This window comes from Hipposideros armiger, unplaced genomic scaffold (assembly GCF_001890085.2).
Source record: "Hipposideros armiger isolate ML-2016 unplaced genomic scaffold, ASM189008v1 scaffold_43, whole genome shotgun sequence".
NCBI classification, from domain to species: domain Eukaryota; kingdom Metazoa; phylum Chordata; class Mammalia; order Chiroptera; family Hipposideridae; genus Hipposideros; species Hipposideros armiger.
The window spans coordinates 2,840,803-2,857,859 of NW_017731393.1; the positions used below are offsets into that span (position 1 = coordinate 2,840,803).

Consider the following 17,057-nt stretch of genomic DNA (forward strand, 5'->3'; position numbering starts at 1 on the left):
TGGGGAAGTCTTTAGCCACTACAGTGTGAAAAACACGCACAAAAGAAAAATCATAGAAGAAAACTTTGTATATGTTCTCTCCTTCCATATTTTCCTTTGCCATTTTGTTTCTGAAAAAGGGCGGGTGTGTGTGAGAATCTCTTCACTTATTCCTTTCTCTGGTAAAACTCTTACCCTTCAGTTTGAAGACCTTCAAATAGAAGAATTCAAGTAGGAGTTTTCACTACCGGAGAAAAAGATATTATATTATAAAAGGCTTTTTTCTTATTAGTGCCATCTCAATTTTCTTTTCCTAACTAAACAAGTCTTCAGTTTCGTTAAGGAGGATAAAAATAACATACCCTCACCCTAAATACTTTGTTTGATATTGATGTCTGATAAGCTTTGGTACATTCCCTTGGGAGCTTCTAGAATCTCAGAGCACAGGTGTGAGGCGACCTCGGGGAGGACTGCAGGGATGGCTCACTCTGAAGAGCTGCCCCGTCCCCTCAGCAGACAGCAGCTTAGGGACACGATCAAGGGCGGTTCCTGAATCTGTGGGTGGGACGGGGGAGTCTACACACAGAATTTAGAAGCTTAAAAGAAAGCCGAGATCAGAGGTCAGTGTCACTCAGGAATATAATATTAAGACTTTCTCAGGCATATTCACCATGAAAATCACAATCTCACAAGAAAACTGAGAGACTGCTGGACAGACAGAAAAGGCTCAGGAATAACGGTATTTACTTTTTCTATTCCATTAGTTAACTTTTAAAAGAGCAACCAAACATTTAAACTGGCGCCTAACACTTTTTGCTTTGTGACTTAATAGGAAAAACAACCCAATGAAAAAATGGGCAATGGTGACATGAGACGAGGAGACAGGAATGCAAATCTTTTTTATTTTTTTAAATATTTTAAAGCTGAGCCATCCTGCTACTTATTGGCAGCTTAGCGGCTGCTCAGCTCGGGCCGGGCATCGAACTGCTGTTGCTCAGAGCTCAAACTCTTGAGCGAGCTCTTAACCAACTGAGCCACTCGGCCGGCTAGGAATGCAAATCTTTATAGTTGTTTATGACAGCAAAGAAAAAGTGGAAGCCACCTAAACGTTTATCAACATGACGGATACACTGGGGTATAGTCGCATACTATGAAGTGTTACATAATAAAAAATAAAAAGAAATTCTTTATTTGCCATAATTTCTCTTCTTCTAGAAGTACCAGCTGTGACTGTAGCTGCGCAGCCACCGAGATGCTCGGCAGGAAACCGAGCCTCACTAACCACAGTGTGGGTCCAGACTGCACGATGGGGTCTGCTGGGAACCGGAAATGCGAAACTTCTGGCCCAGTCTCAGACCGACTAGTTCACATTCTGTATTTGAACAACTTTTACATGCACAGTCAGACTGAGAACCGCTGCCTCCCAGTGGCTGTACCCGCCACTGAGACAGCATCAGCTATCAGGCCCTCTACTGCATCCAAGTATTGTGCTTAGTTATTCTAGTGAAGGGAACCAAAGTTTTGCCACCCTGAAGCTACCTTGTGGAGATACTGATTTTAACCTGTTTATGAAGAAGAGTCAGAAAGAGCCTTTGGATCTCCCCAATTCCTACCCACGAGATTGAGACAGAAAAACCTGCTTTAGAAAGGGAATCTTAGGATGCTTGCTGCCTGAGCCTAACTTGAATGAAGTGTGGCAAACAGAGCTTCAGGCAGGGCCTGCTATTTTAGCTACATGCCCCCACGTCCCGCTGCTGCTGAGCTGCCCAGCAAGAATTTTCCTGCCAGAGTGTTCTGCTTTGTAACTGCCTATGCACCGCCCATTCTCACTTCTGAAATCTAACACCCCATCCCCCACTTTCTCCTTTGTCCAAAAATGTAATATGAGGTATGATAAAAAAATTTGGTGAATGTTTAAATTTATGACAGTGAAAGACACAGTGCCATTAATCCCCCTCAAAACACTCCCCCTCGCTTTGAACACACATCCCGTCGTTCTTGCCACTTTCTGAAGCAGTTCTGGAAATCCTCTTTCATGAGTGTCTTTAGTTGCTCTGTCGTGGCTGCCTCGATGCCCTGAGTCATTTTGACTTTGGGGAAGAGCCAGAAGCCGCACAGTGCCAGATCCCGTGAATAAGGTGGCTGAGGACAGAGCATAATGCTTTTATTTGACAGAAATTGCCAGATACCAGAAGCAATGTGTGACATGGAGTGTTGTCATGATGGAGAATGAAGTAAAGACACTCATGAAAGAGGACTTCCAGAGCTGCGTCAGAAAGTGGCAAGAACGATGGGATAAGTGTGTTTGAATCCAGGGGGAGTGTTTTGAGGGGGATTAATGGTAATGTATCTTTTACTGTAATAAATTTTTTAAATGTAAACATTCACTGCATTTTTCGATCATATCTTGTTGTATATACCCAGTGTTGCCTCACTATCTTTGGAGTTTTCATGCTTATATGAATTCTCCATGTGACTGTATTAAAATTTTTATTTTTTTCCTTGTTAAAAAAAGGGCAATAAAGATATTTCTCCAAAGAAAATATGCAAATGGTCAATACGCACATGAAAAGATAACCAACATCATTAGTAATAAAAAAAACAACAAAACACAATGAGATACCACTTCACACTCACTAGGATGGCGAGAACCAAATAAAAAGGAAAATAAAAAGTGTTGGTGAGGCTGTGGAGAAACTGGGACCTTTGTGCACTGTTAGTGGGGGTGCAATGTGGGGCGGCCACGGTGGAAACAGTTGGTGGTACCTCAAAAAGCGAAACCTAGAATTATCACAATTCCGCAACTGAGTGTCCGTCAACTTAGGATGAGTGACAGACACATGCAGTCCATCCACACAGTGGAATACTACTCAGCCGTAACAAGGAGGGAAGTTCTGACAGAGGCTACGACATGGATGGAACCTGAGGACACTGAACAGCAGTCACGGAAGGACAGATTCTGTATGACTGCACTCCTACTGGGCACCCAGAGGAGGGAAATTCAGAGACAGGAAGTAGATCAGAGGTTACTAGAGGCTGGGGGAGGGGAGGGGAGGAGAGTCATTGTTTTTTTTTTTTTTTTAGCTGAGCCATCCTGCTACCTGTTGGCAGCTCAGCGGCTGCTCAGCTCGGGCTGGACTCGAACCGCTGTTGCTNCTGCTCAGCTCGGGCTGGACTCGAACCGCTGTTGCTCAGAGCTCAAACTCTTGAGCGAGCTCTTAACCAACTGAGCCACTCGGCCGGCCCTGAGAGTCATTGTTTAATGGGTGCAGTTTCTGTTTGGGTGATCACAAAGTTTTGGAAACTGGTGACAGTTGCATAACTTTGTTGTGAATATAAGTAATGCCACTGAACTGCATACTTAAAATGGCAAATTTCATGTTATATATAATTTACCATAATTTATAAAAAGGTAATAACATAATATACCAAAAAACATTGAATTGTACATGTTGAATGGGTAAATTGTATGGTATGTGAATCATATCTCAATACAGCTGTTAAAAAAAGTGTATTCAAATGCTTCCACTGGCACCTAGACTTTGTTACTCTAGGCTACAACAGCTTTTGTATTTTTAATAAAGATAAAATGGTAAGAAATTCAGAAATCTAGACATTGAGTGATAGCAATGTAACATTCCCTTATGATGCAATGATCATAAAACAGTTACACTCTAACTTGGAAAGAATTTTCAAGAGTGAAAGTTCTTTAGCACAACAGCATTTTGAACCCTTACTTCAAGTCCTCTGACTAAAGTCAGTTAAATAGGAGGTGTGATCACAAAATACGGTGAATGCTGCTGCCGAGTGCCATCCAATGGAAAGGCAGCGTTCTTCAATACGGGAAGTAGTGTGCGGAAAGTTAGTAACGGTGTGTGACAAGTTTCAACTTGTTCAGTGCAGTCAGTCAGGTGTGAGCTATGATTGAGAGAAGGTGTATTTTAAAGTGTGCTATAAATCATGCTCCTTCATGACAACACTACATGTCACACATTGCTTCTGGTATATGGAAATTTCTGTCAAATAAAAACATTATGGTGTGTCCTCATCCACCTTATTCACTGGGCCTGGCACTTTGTGACTTCTGGCTCTTCCCCAAAGTCAAAATGACCATGGAAGATACACGTTTTGAATCGATTCAGGACATCGAGGCAGCTAGGACAGTGCAACTAAAGACACGAAAGAGGACTTCCAGAACTGCTTCTAAAAGTGGCAGAAAGATGGGATAAGTGTGTTCGAAGTGAGGGGGAGTGTTGTGAGGGGGATTAATGGCAATGTGTCTTTTACTGTAATAATTTTTTAAAAAATTTAAACATTCACCATATTGTTTGATCACACCTCGTAGTATGTTGTTAAACCAAAAGATGTGAAAGCATTAAACTGCACATGATTTCGTGGCGACAACTGCTCAAGTGCTGTGCGTCCAAAGGATCGAAGTGCATTAAGGGATAAATAAGGTGGCATCACGTGACACAAGATAATCACTGCCATAAAAGAACTGGTAACCCAAATTCCTGAACTTGGGAATCCTGTAACACCTGCATGGAATGAGTTTATTAGTGTCGTAACTTACTACGACAGAGCTGATGACGCAGACACATTGTGTGACGTTCACACTTAGCAAAGCACACACTGCTTCCCAGGTGTGTGGGCCCCGCCCAGAGGGCACACTTACCGGTTCAGTGAGGGTGCTGTCCTTTTCTAAAAACTGCACTACACAGTATGCCAGCTAAAAAGTAAAAAGAGAAGAAGCATTAACATTTCCTTTCAAGTGGAGATGTGGCTGTGTTTCTAACACCTTTCTTTGCTGAGACAAGGGTCTGATGTGATCAGGTGCTGTCCCCCAAGTGCACCCCCCCGACCAGGCAGGTGTGGGCTCCCCTCTGCAGGCCCCACCGCAGGCTTGGAGTGGGGCTCTCAGGGACCCCAGGACAGATTATTCTCCCTCACCAATTGCAGCAGGTACATTGGAACGCTAAAACAATCAGGAAGCTGTCTTTTGGTCTAACACCAACAAGCCAGCCCAGGTCTGATGGGGACTTTTCTTGCGGTCTTTTGGAGGCTGTAATGAACACGTAAGCCAACAGCTGGGAAAAACCAAATGAAAATCTGGTTGCATCTTAAATCTATGAACTATTAATCTCTGATATAGAACAAATTAGTATAACAATCGGGCAGGGTGTAAAGCTCTTACCAGTAAACAGCAATCAGAGAAAAAACTCTAAGCTAAATATTTCCCAGGGAGCCAATGTCATTAGAATCTAACGGATACACAGCTGACCCTTGAACAATGTGGGGGGGGTGAGGGGAGAGGTGAGGGGCGCCGACTGCCCACACCATTGAGGATCCATGTACAACTTAAGTCAGCCCTCTGCACATGTGGACTCCTAACTACCAGGTGACCCTTGAACATGGGTTTGAACTGCGTGGGTCCACTGAAAAAAATCCACAAAGTGGACCCGCATGGTTCAAACCTGCATTGTTCAAGTGTCAATTGTACTTTCTATAATTTAGCTCACACCTCAAACTCCCAAAGTGAGGCCATGCAGAGAGGAGGTTCCTGGCTTTTGGAACACACACTGGCACCAAGGATCCAACACACTGCCTGCAGCTGAAGGTGGGCGTCCCCCTAAATCTCTGACATGTTGCAATCAGCGTAGCTGAGTTTGTCTACCTACTGTGTTTCCCCGAAAATAAGACCTAGTCGGAGAAGAAGCCCTAGCATGATTCCTCCAGGATATGGAGGGCACGCACCCCTCACATGAGGGTTTTCTGACCTATTTCAGGGAGAAGGGTGCCTTTTCCACAAACTCCTTCAGCTTAAAATATTCAGTATGCCAAGGTGCCATATTTTGGCACCTAAAATCATGCAAGGGCTTATTTTCCGGCTAGGTCTCATTTTTGGGGAAACAGGGTAGAACTTATAGAAATAAGAGTGAAGGGACCACTGGATCTCCTGGGTGAACGTAGCAGTTAGGAACTACTTATGGACCAATTTTTCAGTGTAACTGTAGGTAATAGGCTTTCACAGTTTTAAAAATGCACAGCTTGGGGCCGGCTAAGTGGCTCAATTGGTTAAGAGCTCGCTCAAGAGTTTGAGCTCTGAGCAACAGTGGTTTGAGTCCAGCCCGAGCTGAGCAGCCGCTGAGCTGCCAACAGGTAGCAGGATGGCTCAGCTTAAAAAAAAAAAAATGCACAGCTTAAAAACAAAACTTTTCATAGGCCATTTCATTGGCCACAGGCATAGAGGTTTTTATTGTTTTTTGTTTTTCTTTAGGTGCTACATTTTAAATTATACTATAGAAAACTTTCCTCTGAGAAGTCTTCCTCGACTCTTTTCACCAAGCTAGTCCTCCCTTCTCTATGCTTAAAACATTTTAAAATTCTCCATCCCTGAGATTTTTCTCATTTTCTTAAAAGGAATCTTGCTTTACCCTCTTATCCTTTCAATGATCACCAGAACCTTGATATCTACGCCAGTAATGTGAGATAAGAAAAAAACCCCTCCCAATTAGAAGGCTGGACTCAGCGTCCTGACTCCGTAACGCCCGCCCCGTGAGGACAGCGGTGCAACTAGGACCCCTTACCTGGGGGTGGTAGACGCTCAGGGACTTCACTTTGTGCAAAGGCAGTAACACCTTCAGTAAGAAAATCTTGTGCTCTTCTTTCAGTGGTAAGGCGAATCCATTAATTATACTGTGAAAACAGAATTCGTGTGTAGTTTGAATATCTACCAATTCCGGATTTAACAAAAAATATCTTGCTGTTTTTCTTCCCGTTTTCAGCATGAAAACCAGCAAGCAAAATACAGTAAAACCTTGGATTGTGAGTAACATGGTTTTTGCGAGTGTTCCATAAGACGAGCAAACATTTCTAATACGTTTTAACGTGGTAAACAAGTGATGTCTTGAGTAGTTTTGTTTCTGGAACGAATTATGCTCACCAACCAAGGTATTATTGTATATATTTCAGCAAAAAGGAGGATATCAGCAGAAATTAAAAAGAAAATTATGTATCTTCAAGGAAGCAGTCATTTTATCTTTGTAATTACAGTATAACTTTAAAATCCTGGGCTCTCAGGGCGTTACCCAGAACAGAAGGACTCTCTAAGAAGAAAACCTTCCTTCGGCCATGAAGACGGGCAGCTCAGGTAGGACCCCAGCTTCAGGTCCGCTCACACCCAGCACCTTCACCCATCTTTAGGAATTCACTTTCCCAGAGACTCTGGCTCATTATTCTAATGCTGGTAGAACACGAGTCTGAGTGTACAGGACGGGCTTTGGTTAAAAATCAGCAAAACCTGTTTCCTTCTGCAAAGAAATGGGGTCTTACTCTTAACCTGAAAACTGAAGTTTCTGTCTGTAGCATCAAGTAGTCTATCTGTTTAGTTTTATAATTAGGCAGGGGCAGATACATGTAACCAAGAGCTACAGAAGCAGTTAAAGCGACTTCTAAATTGTTCCCCCCATTCATGAGTCTTGGGGATGTGGGCCCTGCAGGCAGGGTTCGTCTTAAGTGGCCATCAAGGACGATCCGCTCATCCACGGGGGAAGAGATCAGACCCCTATCAGGAAGGATAGAATAACCAGTCCTCGTAGTGGAAGGACACGAGGCTGTGTGTGTGGCTGGCTGTGCTGGACACTACAGATTGTCACCTGGTCTCGCAGCAGCTCAGGAGATGAATGTAATTACCTCTCCATTTTTTCCATGAGGAAACAGAAGCAGAGGCATAAGGAATCTGCCCCAGGCCCTACTGCCTGTAAGGGGCACCCACCTAACTGCCCACCACACTGTCCTGAGGGACAGAGACCCGCCAAGTGTGAATTCTCTCTATGGGTTAACTTTTTTTTCAAATTATATCCAAAATGGCAAGAATAGTTTTTCTCATAACTACTGGGCAGGACCACACACCCAACAGATGGCAACAGTGTTCCCTAAGAAAAGCTTCTTAGATTCAAATAGTTTTGGGAATCATTGAACAAAAGCACACGGGTTTCTCTGCTGCAGAATCCCTCAGAACCGTGAGCTGCCAGAATACCCCGAACCCCTGGGAAAGGTCATGGGACCCTGAGGAACTCTGGGCAGCAGGAGGTTAGGGGGGCTGATATAAAATCTGTAGTCATTAACAAAAATGACAGCAAGCAAGAACTTTACCTGGATTAAGATATTTTTGAAATGTTAATTATTTTATAAGTATACATATGAAAAATTTACAAAGTCAAAGCAATTTGAAATATCAGCATTTACTCAATCCCCCAAATGGTCTGTCTGTTCTTCTAAGTGTCAAATAGAAACCTTCTTAATGTAACTATTTTTAAATTGCTCTTGAGGAAATAATTGAAATTGTGTTTCCATAGCAATGCTACTGAGGTATGAGACGAGTCTACACACGGAACCTTACAAAGGGAGGCACCTGTCATTTAGTGGGCTCTATTCCAAGCTCACTGATCCCTTCCATCAGGTGAGATCTCACTTAGTTCTTGTAGAGAGTGGTTTAGATAGCCTTGCTCTGTGGGGGTGGGGAGCAGTGGAACTCAATGAACGGATTACTCTGGCATAAATTCCACGTATAGCCATTCGCTACCAATAACAGAGACACCTTACCTTCCCAATATTTCCAGTAACTCTGCTATGCCATTGTGATGCTCTGTTTCATAAATAAACCTAGAAAAAGCAAAGTGTCCTTCAGAATTAGTGACATAACAGCTGGAAAGACTAAGATCCTCCGGGTGAGGAAACAATGCTTTTAGGAGGAAACTCATGCAGCCAGGCAACAACAAGCACATCAATTTGTGAAAACCATCCTGGAGCACTGCTCCTTGTCGCCAAATAAACTTCTCAAAGCCTGGATGTGTAAACGCCCAGAGGGCAGAGAGCACAAGCATGCTCAAAAATTTCCCCCATTATTTTATTTTGAAAGTTTTCAAACAAAAGGAACAGTTGCAAGAATTTTATAGTGAGCAGCAATGTTTCAACCACTGAGCTTGACAATGAACAATTCGCTGTTTGCTATATCAGATACTGTTTGCTGTATCCACCTATCCATCCATTAACCCGTCTTAACTTTTGGCTGCATTTCAACAGAAGTGGACATCTTACTCAATTTTAAAAGCCTCCAATATTTACAGTCTCTGCAAAAGGCTGGGACTTGGAGTGAGCGGCAGGCAACAGCTGGGAAGGTGGGCAATGCGGCCGTGTGCAGCGGCTTGGATGCCAGCTTAGATTTGGATTTGAGCCCCACCCTCTGGCCCCAGAAGTCAGAACCACTGGGCAGTCAGTCACAATAAGGAACCTGGCGGCCGGTATAAAGGTGGGCGGGGATGTGGCAGCTGGGGGTGGGAAGAACGACAGCAGTGCAGAGAGGCCCCAGCCATCATGGACACATCCCTTTGGGGCCATCGGCCTTCCGGCCACACCTGCCCTGAGCCTGAACGCTGCTCCCCGTGGAAGTCACAGCCTCTGGGGAGTGGCTACACAAGAAGCACTTTAATTTATGAAACTTTACTTAAAGGCTTCCTTTCGCTTCACTTGTTTGAAATACTTAAAACAGCTTAAATGTTTTAAATATAGGTTTGCACACAGTGAGATCAAGCAACTTCCATTCTTATTCCTCTGTTTATAACTGGGAGAGCTGTGCAAGCGGCAGGTCACATGAGGCTCCCGGGCATGAGCTCCAGGCCCGAGACACAGACGGACCTGGGTGGGAACTCCACCTGAGACACAGACGGACCTGGGTGGGAATTCCACCTGAGACACAGACGGACCTGGGTGGGAGCTCTGGCCCAAGACACAGACAGACCTAGGTGGGAATTCCACCTGAGACACAGACGGACCTGGGTGGGAGCTCGGCACGAGACACAGACGGACCTGGGTGGGAGCTCGGCCTGAGACACAGACGGACCTAGGTGGGAATTCCACCTGAGACACAGACGGACCTGGGTGGGAGCTCTGGCCCGAGACACAGACGGACCTGGGTGGGAGCTCGGGCCAGAGACACAAAGGAGCCTGACCCCTTGGCAAGGCGTCTGATCATTTTCAGAAGATTTAACATTTAAATGAGGATGGCTTTTAGCTATAAGTAATTTTGTTTTCTAAGTCAACATTATTTTCTTCTTGATAAATTCTTAATTTCTAATTATTTTAACCCGATTTGAAGTAGGTACAAAAAAGAGAAAACAAATATAGTCCTCCTTACTTTTCCAGCGGGAGACAAGAAAAGCAGGGTACAAATCAGGAGGGCGCCACAAAGATCCATGCACAGCAGGCTAGAGGGCTGCTCACTCTTTCAGCAAAAAAGGGGTTAGGACTCTAAACACTGCTTATCGTAGGTGGTATCCAAAATGGACCTGTGGACGTCCCTCCTCCCCGTAGGATGCATTCTGCCCTCCCGTGAAGAGGCAAAATCAATTCCACCCCTCTGGGTCTGGGCTGTCCTGAGCTGCCCAGATGGTCTGAACCACTTCCGGCCACACCTTCACGTGGCCCCGCAGCCCTGCTCTGTCCCTCTGGGGCCGGCTGTGACTCTAAAAGGTCGCGCTGCCCCGAGCCACTCTGGCCATTCCAGCCCATGTAGACATCGTGTGGAGCAGAACTGTGCACAGAGCCCAGTGCAGATTACGGAATCGTGAGGAATAATAAACGTGGATTTCAGCCACTCAGATGCACGGTGGTTTGATACGCAGCGAGGAGGACTGAAGCCTGACCCCACTGGGGTCCTGCTGTTTCCCAGAACAGGCGTCAGCAGTAGCTAGAGCCCTCCTTAACCCACATCTTAAAAATGCTGATTAGAAAGAGAAATGACAGAAATAGGAACTTTAACATTTTCCATAAGTTGGACCAAAAATGTTTGACTACTCTCTTTCTTACAAGATATATTAATAGTTGTACTACGTAAAACTTGGACGAGCAAATATGTCTGTCAAGACCTTTCTCCATTTCTCTCATGTGAAACGAGGGAGGGGAGTGAAGATGGAGACCAAGACATTTACGGAATCTATATGTGCTTACTTGTGACTGTACCTATCAGGAACGATAATTACAGAAAAGATTATTGAAAAACGAAAGAAAAATACCACACTTGAGCACTGAGCATTTAGTGAGAACTGAACTAAACTATTGGGTTGTTGGAAATGTCATGATGTATTTTGTCTATGTTTTTCAAAGGTCATTTATTTATATAAAGAACAAAGATCAATGATATATTGCCTGCTTTGTCCGATAACCTTTTGCCATCTTTTAGTGAGCTTCATAATTCCTCGTTCATAGAAGGACCTGTCTTTGAGAAAAACTGAACAAGGTGCTGATTTACAGTCTCATCTGAATTGAACGTTACACCACACAAAGAGTTTTGAAGAGAGCGAAACAAGTGGAAGTCTGACGGCGCAAGGTCAGGTGAGTATGGCGGGTGTGGCAACACATCCCATCCAAGCTCCAATCGTTTTTGACAAACGTGTGTGGTCTCGCGTTGTTGCGATGGAACACAACTCCTTTATAATTAACAAGCTCTGGATATTTCTGGATGATGGATTCATTCAAATGTCCAACTGCTGACAGTACACATTTGAATTGATTGTTTGGTTACTTGGTAGGAGCTCGAAAAACACAACACCTTTAAAATCCCACCACACTGAGAGCATGACCTTCCTCTGATGAATGTCTGCTTTCGACATTCATCAAGGGACCAAGGCCATTTGCACATCACACTGTTGTAAACAATCCACTTCTCATCACCAGTTATCAGTCGCCTCAAAAAAGGATCGTTTTCCTCACGTTTAACGAGCATATTGCAGACTTTTTTTTTTTTTTTTTTTAGCTGAGCCATCCTGCCACTGGTTGGCAGCTCAGCTTGGGCCGTGAATCAAATCGGGGACCCTGTTGCTCAGAGCTCAAACTCTTGAGTGAGCTCTTAACCAACTGAGCCACTCGGCCGGCCCTTGCAGATGTTTATACGTGCCGTCCAATGAACTTCTTTGAGTTCATGTGAAACCCAAATATTGAGCTTGCTTACGTATCCCAGCTTCTTCAGGTGGTCGTAAACGCTTGAATAATGGATGTTCAATGTTTCTGCAATCTCTCGTGTCATATAACGTGGGTTTGACTCGATCAATGCCTTTATTTTGTTGTCATTAACCTTGGTGGGCCTCCCTGACCAAGTGTTGTTGAGATCAAAATCACCAGCACAGAATTTCGTGAACCATCGTTGGCACTGATGTTCTTGTAGAGCATTGTCACTGTAAACTTTATGCAACTTTTCACAAGCTTGACGCGCGCTCGTCCCTTTATGGAAGTAAAACAGTAAAATATGGCAAAAATGCAGTTTGGTCTTCCCTCTTCAACTTGTAAAATCTTCAAAACTCAACCAAATTGCTCAATTTTTTTTTTAGACTGAAGCTAGAACTGTCAGCTGTCAAAAGACATAGCAATAACATAGATGCAAATAACTCTAGTACTTCCAAAAATGAACTAGTGCCATCAGTTGCAAACATGCGTCATGACTTTTCCAAAGACCCAATAACACTGAAATGCTGTCTTGAGAGTGAAGACAAGGGAGAGGATTAGACCCTGATGACTGCAGACGCGCAGGACAGGAAGACTGTAAGGGCAGGGTCACTTGCCAGGGCCAGGCTGGTGGCAGGACAAGAGGAACTGGTGACGGAATTTTCAGAAGGGCTGTTGGTCTCGGCTGTGGGATCTTATTTGTCGTCATCCGTCCATCCGTCCGTCCATCCGTCCATCCATCCATCCATCCATCCATCCATCCATCCATCCATCCATCCATCTCAGCCCCCTTTTCCCTTGCTTGGTATGGTGACTAAGAAGGGACCTGCCTGGCCTCTGCGGTGCTCCGGCTGATGCCTGTAGGCTGCCCTCTGCAGCTAGACTACGAGAAACCCACCTTATCTCACAGAGGGACCTGCATGCTGCCTATCACCACTAGGATCTGTCACTTCCTTGAGCCACCCTGGAGTCAGGGGCCTTAGGGGTAAGCCTCCCTGAGAGTCTGTCCAAATTCAGAGTAAACTGCTCATTTAGTGAGCTCTCCAGGCCCAGAGAAGAAGCTATGCTGTTTCATCATCAACGTTTATGTGAGCCCCTCTGGCTGAGCATGCGGCTGGCACTGGGGGCTGTGATAAAGCCCCACATGGCACCTGGCCTCAGGGAGGCTTTCCTGGTGAGGGGAGGCTCCCAGGAGCCTGGGAGGTTGAGGAGAAGGCTGCCAGGTGCTGGTGTGGAAGGAGCCGGGGTGTGAGTGGAGCAGACTATGAGGAGCCCAGCCTGGACCTCGGGACCCCCAGGGCCTCACCCAGGACTTAACACCTGTTCATCTAAAGGGCATCAGTCATTGTGGACTCAGAGGCAGCAGCAGAGACAAAAGGAGGTGCGAACGGTACTGAGACAGAGATGGGGAGGAGGGGTAAGTGAGGGGTCAAGGTGAACACTGCACTTGGAATGTTACGGAACATTCTCTTATGAGCGGTGCGGCTGGGCCCTCCTTCATGGAAATCCAGCTTCCCAGCCTGACCAGCCTATATGGTCCTGCAGGCCGTGACTGCCGAAACCTGCCTGGCCACCACATGCTGCTTCAGGCAGGGCCTCCTTCTCCATGGTGCACAGGGGCGTCTCCAGACCTCTAACAGAAGGCTCAGAGCTCCGAGGTTCCCTAAAGATTATTGGCGGCCCTCCTTCCTTTTTTTACTGAAAAGCAACGGGGGGAAAAATGAAGGAACACACAGGAGGAACAGCTGGCTTTGGACACACCCATTCTTCCACATTCCAGAGGGACCCACAGTAAGAACCGAAACAAAGGAAGGATGTGCAGTGAGGGGCTGGGGGGTGGCCCATGGGGAGAAGGAAGGGGCAGACCCCAGCCCAGCACAGAGACCGGTGTCGACTGGGGCCACCTGTACACAACAGGCAGGCTGCTCAGAAATAGTCACTGCTGCTTCCTGGTCACTTGCCAAAGGAATGATGAGGTGTGGGAGCAAGTGTGCAAATAAACATCGCCATGCAAAAAGAGAGACGTCACCCACATACTGACTTACCTATAAAATATATTATTTATCTGTTTTCTGATGTAAGCTCTTAAGCCTAAGAATTTCCCATAGATTCTGTGCAGGGTAGTTTTAAGAAAATCTCTCTCTCGAGGGTCTTCACTGTCAAAGAGCTCTAAAAGCTACAAGAAGAAAAAGACACTTAGTGACTGGGTATTCTCTCGCTATAAATTAGGGCTTTTGTAGCTTCAGCTGATTTGTACCTTACCTGCAATACAAACTTCTGATCAATATATTTCTTCGCTATATTAGGTTGGAAATCTGGAGACTCTAAAAATCTTAAGAAAAATTCATAAACAAGCTAGGAGGGAAAAAAAGAACAACAATGAGTCAGATAACATGGTATTTTATTAAATGAAGATTAAAAATACACCACGAGTTGAATCTTTGTCTGCAAATATTAGCCTCAAAAAAAGAGCCACATATCTACAGAACTAATGCCAAATTACATGGCTTAATTTAGTTATAACTGAAGATGGTAATTGTTTTATTTAGCTAAGAACCACAGACTATATTCTTAAAATGGCATTTAAACAAAATTATTTCCATGCTGATGTCACCAATGCTTAAATTATGCAGCTCGGAGGCCACAGTATTCAGCAGCCACAAGCCGGGCTGTGACCAAATTCTGGGTGGGATTTGCAGCTTGTCACCTACAAGTGTCCTGGGAGAGCCTGGCAGACAGGAAGCTGGGGCTGGTGTGTGAGAAGGTCATAGGCACAGTCACCTGGGCTGGGACATTCCTTCCCCTTCGTGAGTAGGTGACATGCTGTCATTGTTACACCAAGGGAGGGGGGTATGCTCTGCTATTGGGACAGCCCTCCATTTTCATCTGTCCCCCCCGCCTGGCTCCCTCCAGGGTTTCTCACCTCTCCATCTCCCCTCCTACAAACCTCCCAGACTGCTCATCTAGTGCTCTGCTCACGCTGGTCGGTCCTGGTGCCTTCTCAAAGGCATCCCGCCCAATCAACCTTTCGCCTTACAAATGCATTAGAAAAAAACACTGGGGCACATAGCAGGTGCACCTTAACTCTAATTCCCGAAAACTGGGAAAGGTATATGTAAGTCCTCCAGGCCTTAACTCAATGGCTATCAGCAAAGTGGTCATTTCCATTAAAAACCTATTGACAATTCTGTATCTCTGGAATTTATATAAAGTATGCAGACAAATAAAAAAAACCATAAAACATTGTCTCTCCTGCGAAAACCCTTTTCTTGTACGCACAGGTTTGCAAGGTCTGTGCCATTAACGATAGGGGTCCACCTGCAACAAGCTGGAGTGAGGCCCCAGGGCCAGTGCACCTGCTTTACAAAAACCCACCAACACACACTAACTCATGCTCATTTCTGCCGCACTCTCGGAGTTCAATACCTGTAGATGAGGCCAGGCTGCTTCTAACGTTGGTTCGTCTTCTTCTGGGTCAAATTCTGCTCCCGTAGGATTGGAGGAAGGCGGTAATGTTCGGAACATGTTAACTGCAAACTAAGCAACATATTCTATAATTACAAACAGGACATTAAAAATATTTACAGAAAAAAAATTTTAAAACTCTTAAGTAATTCTAGGACAGCTGCTTCCCGTGAGGTACCTGGCTGGTCCTTACTCTCAAAACTCAGAAGCAGCATGGGTCCCTAATGAGATCCTGGGTCACAGCTGCAGCAGGAAACACGGCTGTAGACAGGTGACCGCCAAGACCGCCACCTGCCTATGAGCTGTCAACTTTCACAGAAAAATCCCCAACAAATGCTGTGGGGGAGCGATGACTCCTCAGGCCTTTATTATCCAGTAGGTACAAAAGCAAGGAGAACGTTCCAAGTCGAGCAAGGAAAGGGTGCGAGTACGCAGGAAGGAGCAGAGACCCAGAACTGAAAGCGGTGAGGAATGGCAGATGCCACTTTGCACCGGGACGCCCTGTGTGACTGCGGCAGAAGTCCTCTGCAATCAGCAAGAGCGGCGACAGTCAGGACAGGTGACTTCTGAGTGGGCGGCTACAGAGTCCTTCCCAGAGAAAGGTCCCCTTTGCAAAGACAGGGATTGTGAGAGGGCACCCTGGCTGTGTGCCCAGGGACCACACAGTTACGAGCTGTCTAGTCTGTGTGAACTTACAAAGAAGTGACAGGAAGAAGAAATGCTCTCTGGTGTTGGGATGCTGCTGCCCTCGTAGGGCTCACAACCCTCTTCTCTGATCCCCATCTTCACACTGCCCTTCACCAGTTCCCCATCCCAGGCTCTGTTTATTTTCAACTTCAAAACATCAATGTGTTTCCCAGCAGATGTTTTCTACTGAAAATATAGGGTTCTTTGGAGTGCAGGTACATTTCAATGCCCACACGGTTAATAGGAAGTCAGCTCTCAAAAAAAAGCACAATGTAGTTGACAGATTCGTGATAGAAATAGAAAAGCTTGGTTTTTCTGTATCAGCTCATCACCTGTTTTCTTTCATAGTAAATTTAAATAATATCAGCTACCTTACAGACTCTAAACCTGCCAGTTACAGACGGAGCAGCTCTTACAGGTGATCAAGTAAAAGCCCCCAATCCCAAAGCACAAAATCAAAACACCTGACCCAACAGAGAAAATCCGACTCCATGACAACGACTAGGAGGTGTCTTTGGAGAAGAGTCCAGGGCTGTGTCACTCATGGAACTTCACCCTGTCTTTGCTGTTATTGCTACTGAACCCCAAACAGTAACATCATTTTTCTTGAAGGAAAAAACTCCCTCTTTAAGTCATCCGCTATAAAAGCCCCGAGCACCAAGTGTTTATTCTCTGGGAGGAGGAGCTGACGCAGAGAGTAACAGCGACGGGACACAGAGACAGGACAGGAAGAAATGAAAAAAATGGCTGGAAATCCAGAAACTAGTTAAAAAAATGTTCCATAAAAACGTGAGTAATGCGGGCCGGCTGAGTGGTGCGATGGTTAAGAACTGGCTTGGGATGCCAGAGGGCCCCAGTTCGGATCCCACATATGAGGGCCAGTGATGGTGCCAACTTGGGCCAGTGAAGCAACATCCTCCACAACTAGA

At 45.3% G+C, this 17,057-nt stretch overlaps 1 protein-coding gene across 8 annotated transcripts in view; it reads right to left on the reverse strand.

Moving 5' to 3' along the window:
* Positions 1-17,057, reverse strand: part of PPP2R5C (protein phosphatase 2 regulatory subunit B'gamma) — a 151,421-nt gene that overhangs the window by 23,779 nt on the left and 110,585 nt on the right. For all 8 annotated transcript variants that reach the window (XM_019639288.1, XM_019639290.1, XM_019639287.1 and 5 more), the window contains 6 exons: positions 15,403-15,513; positions 14,239-14,331; positions 14,022-14,152; positions 8,584-8,643; positions 6,567-6,675; positions 4,655-4,708 (listed from right to left, as the gene is read on the reverse strand). In XM_019639288.1, coding sequence (XP_019494833.1) covers positions 4,655-4,708; positions 6,567-6,675; positions 8,584-8,643; positions 14,022-14,152; positions 14,239-14,331; positions 15,403-15,513 — 558 coding nt within the window. The remainder of the gene's footprint in view (positions 1-4,654; positions 4,709-6,566; positions 6,676-8,583; positions 8,644-14,021; positions 14,153-14,238; positions 14,332-15,402; positions 15,514-17,057) is intronic.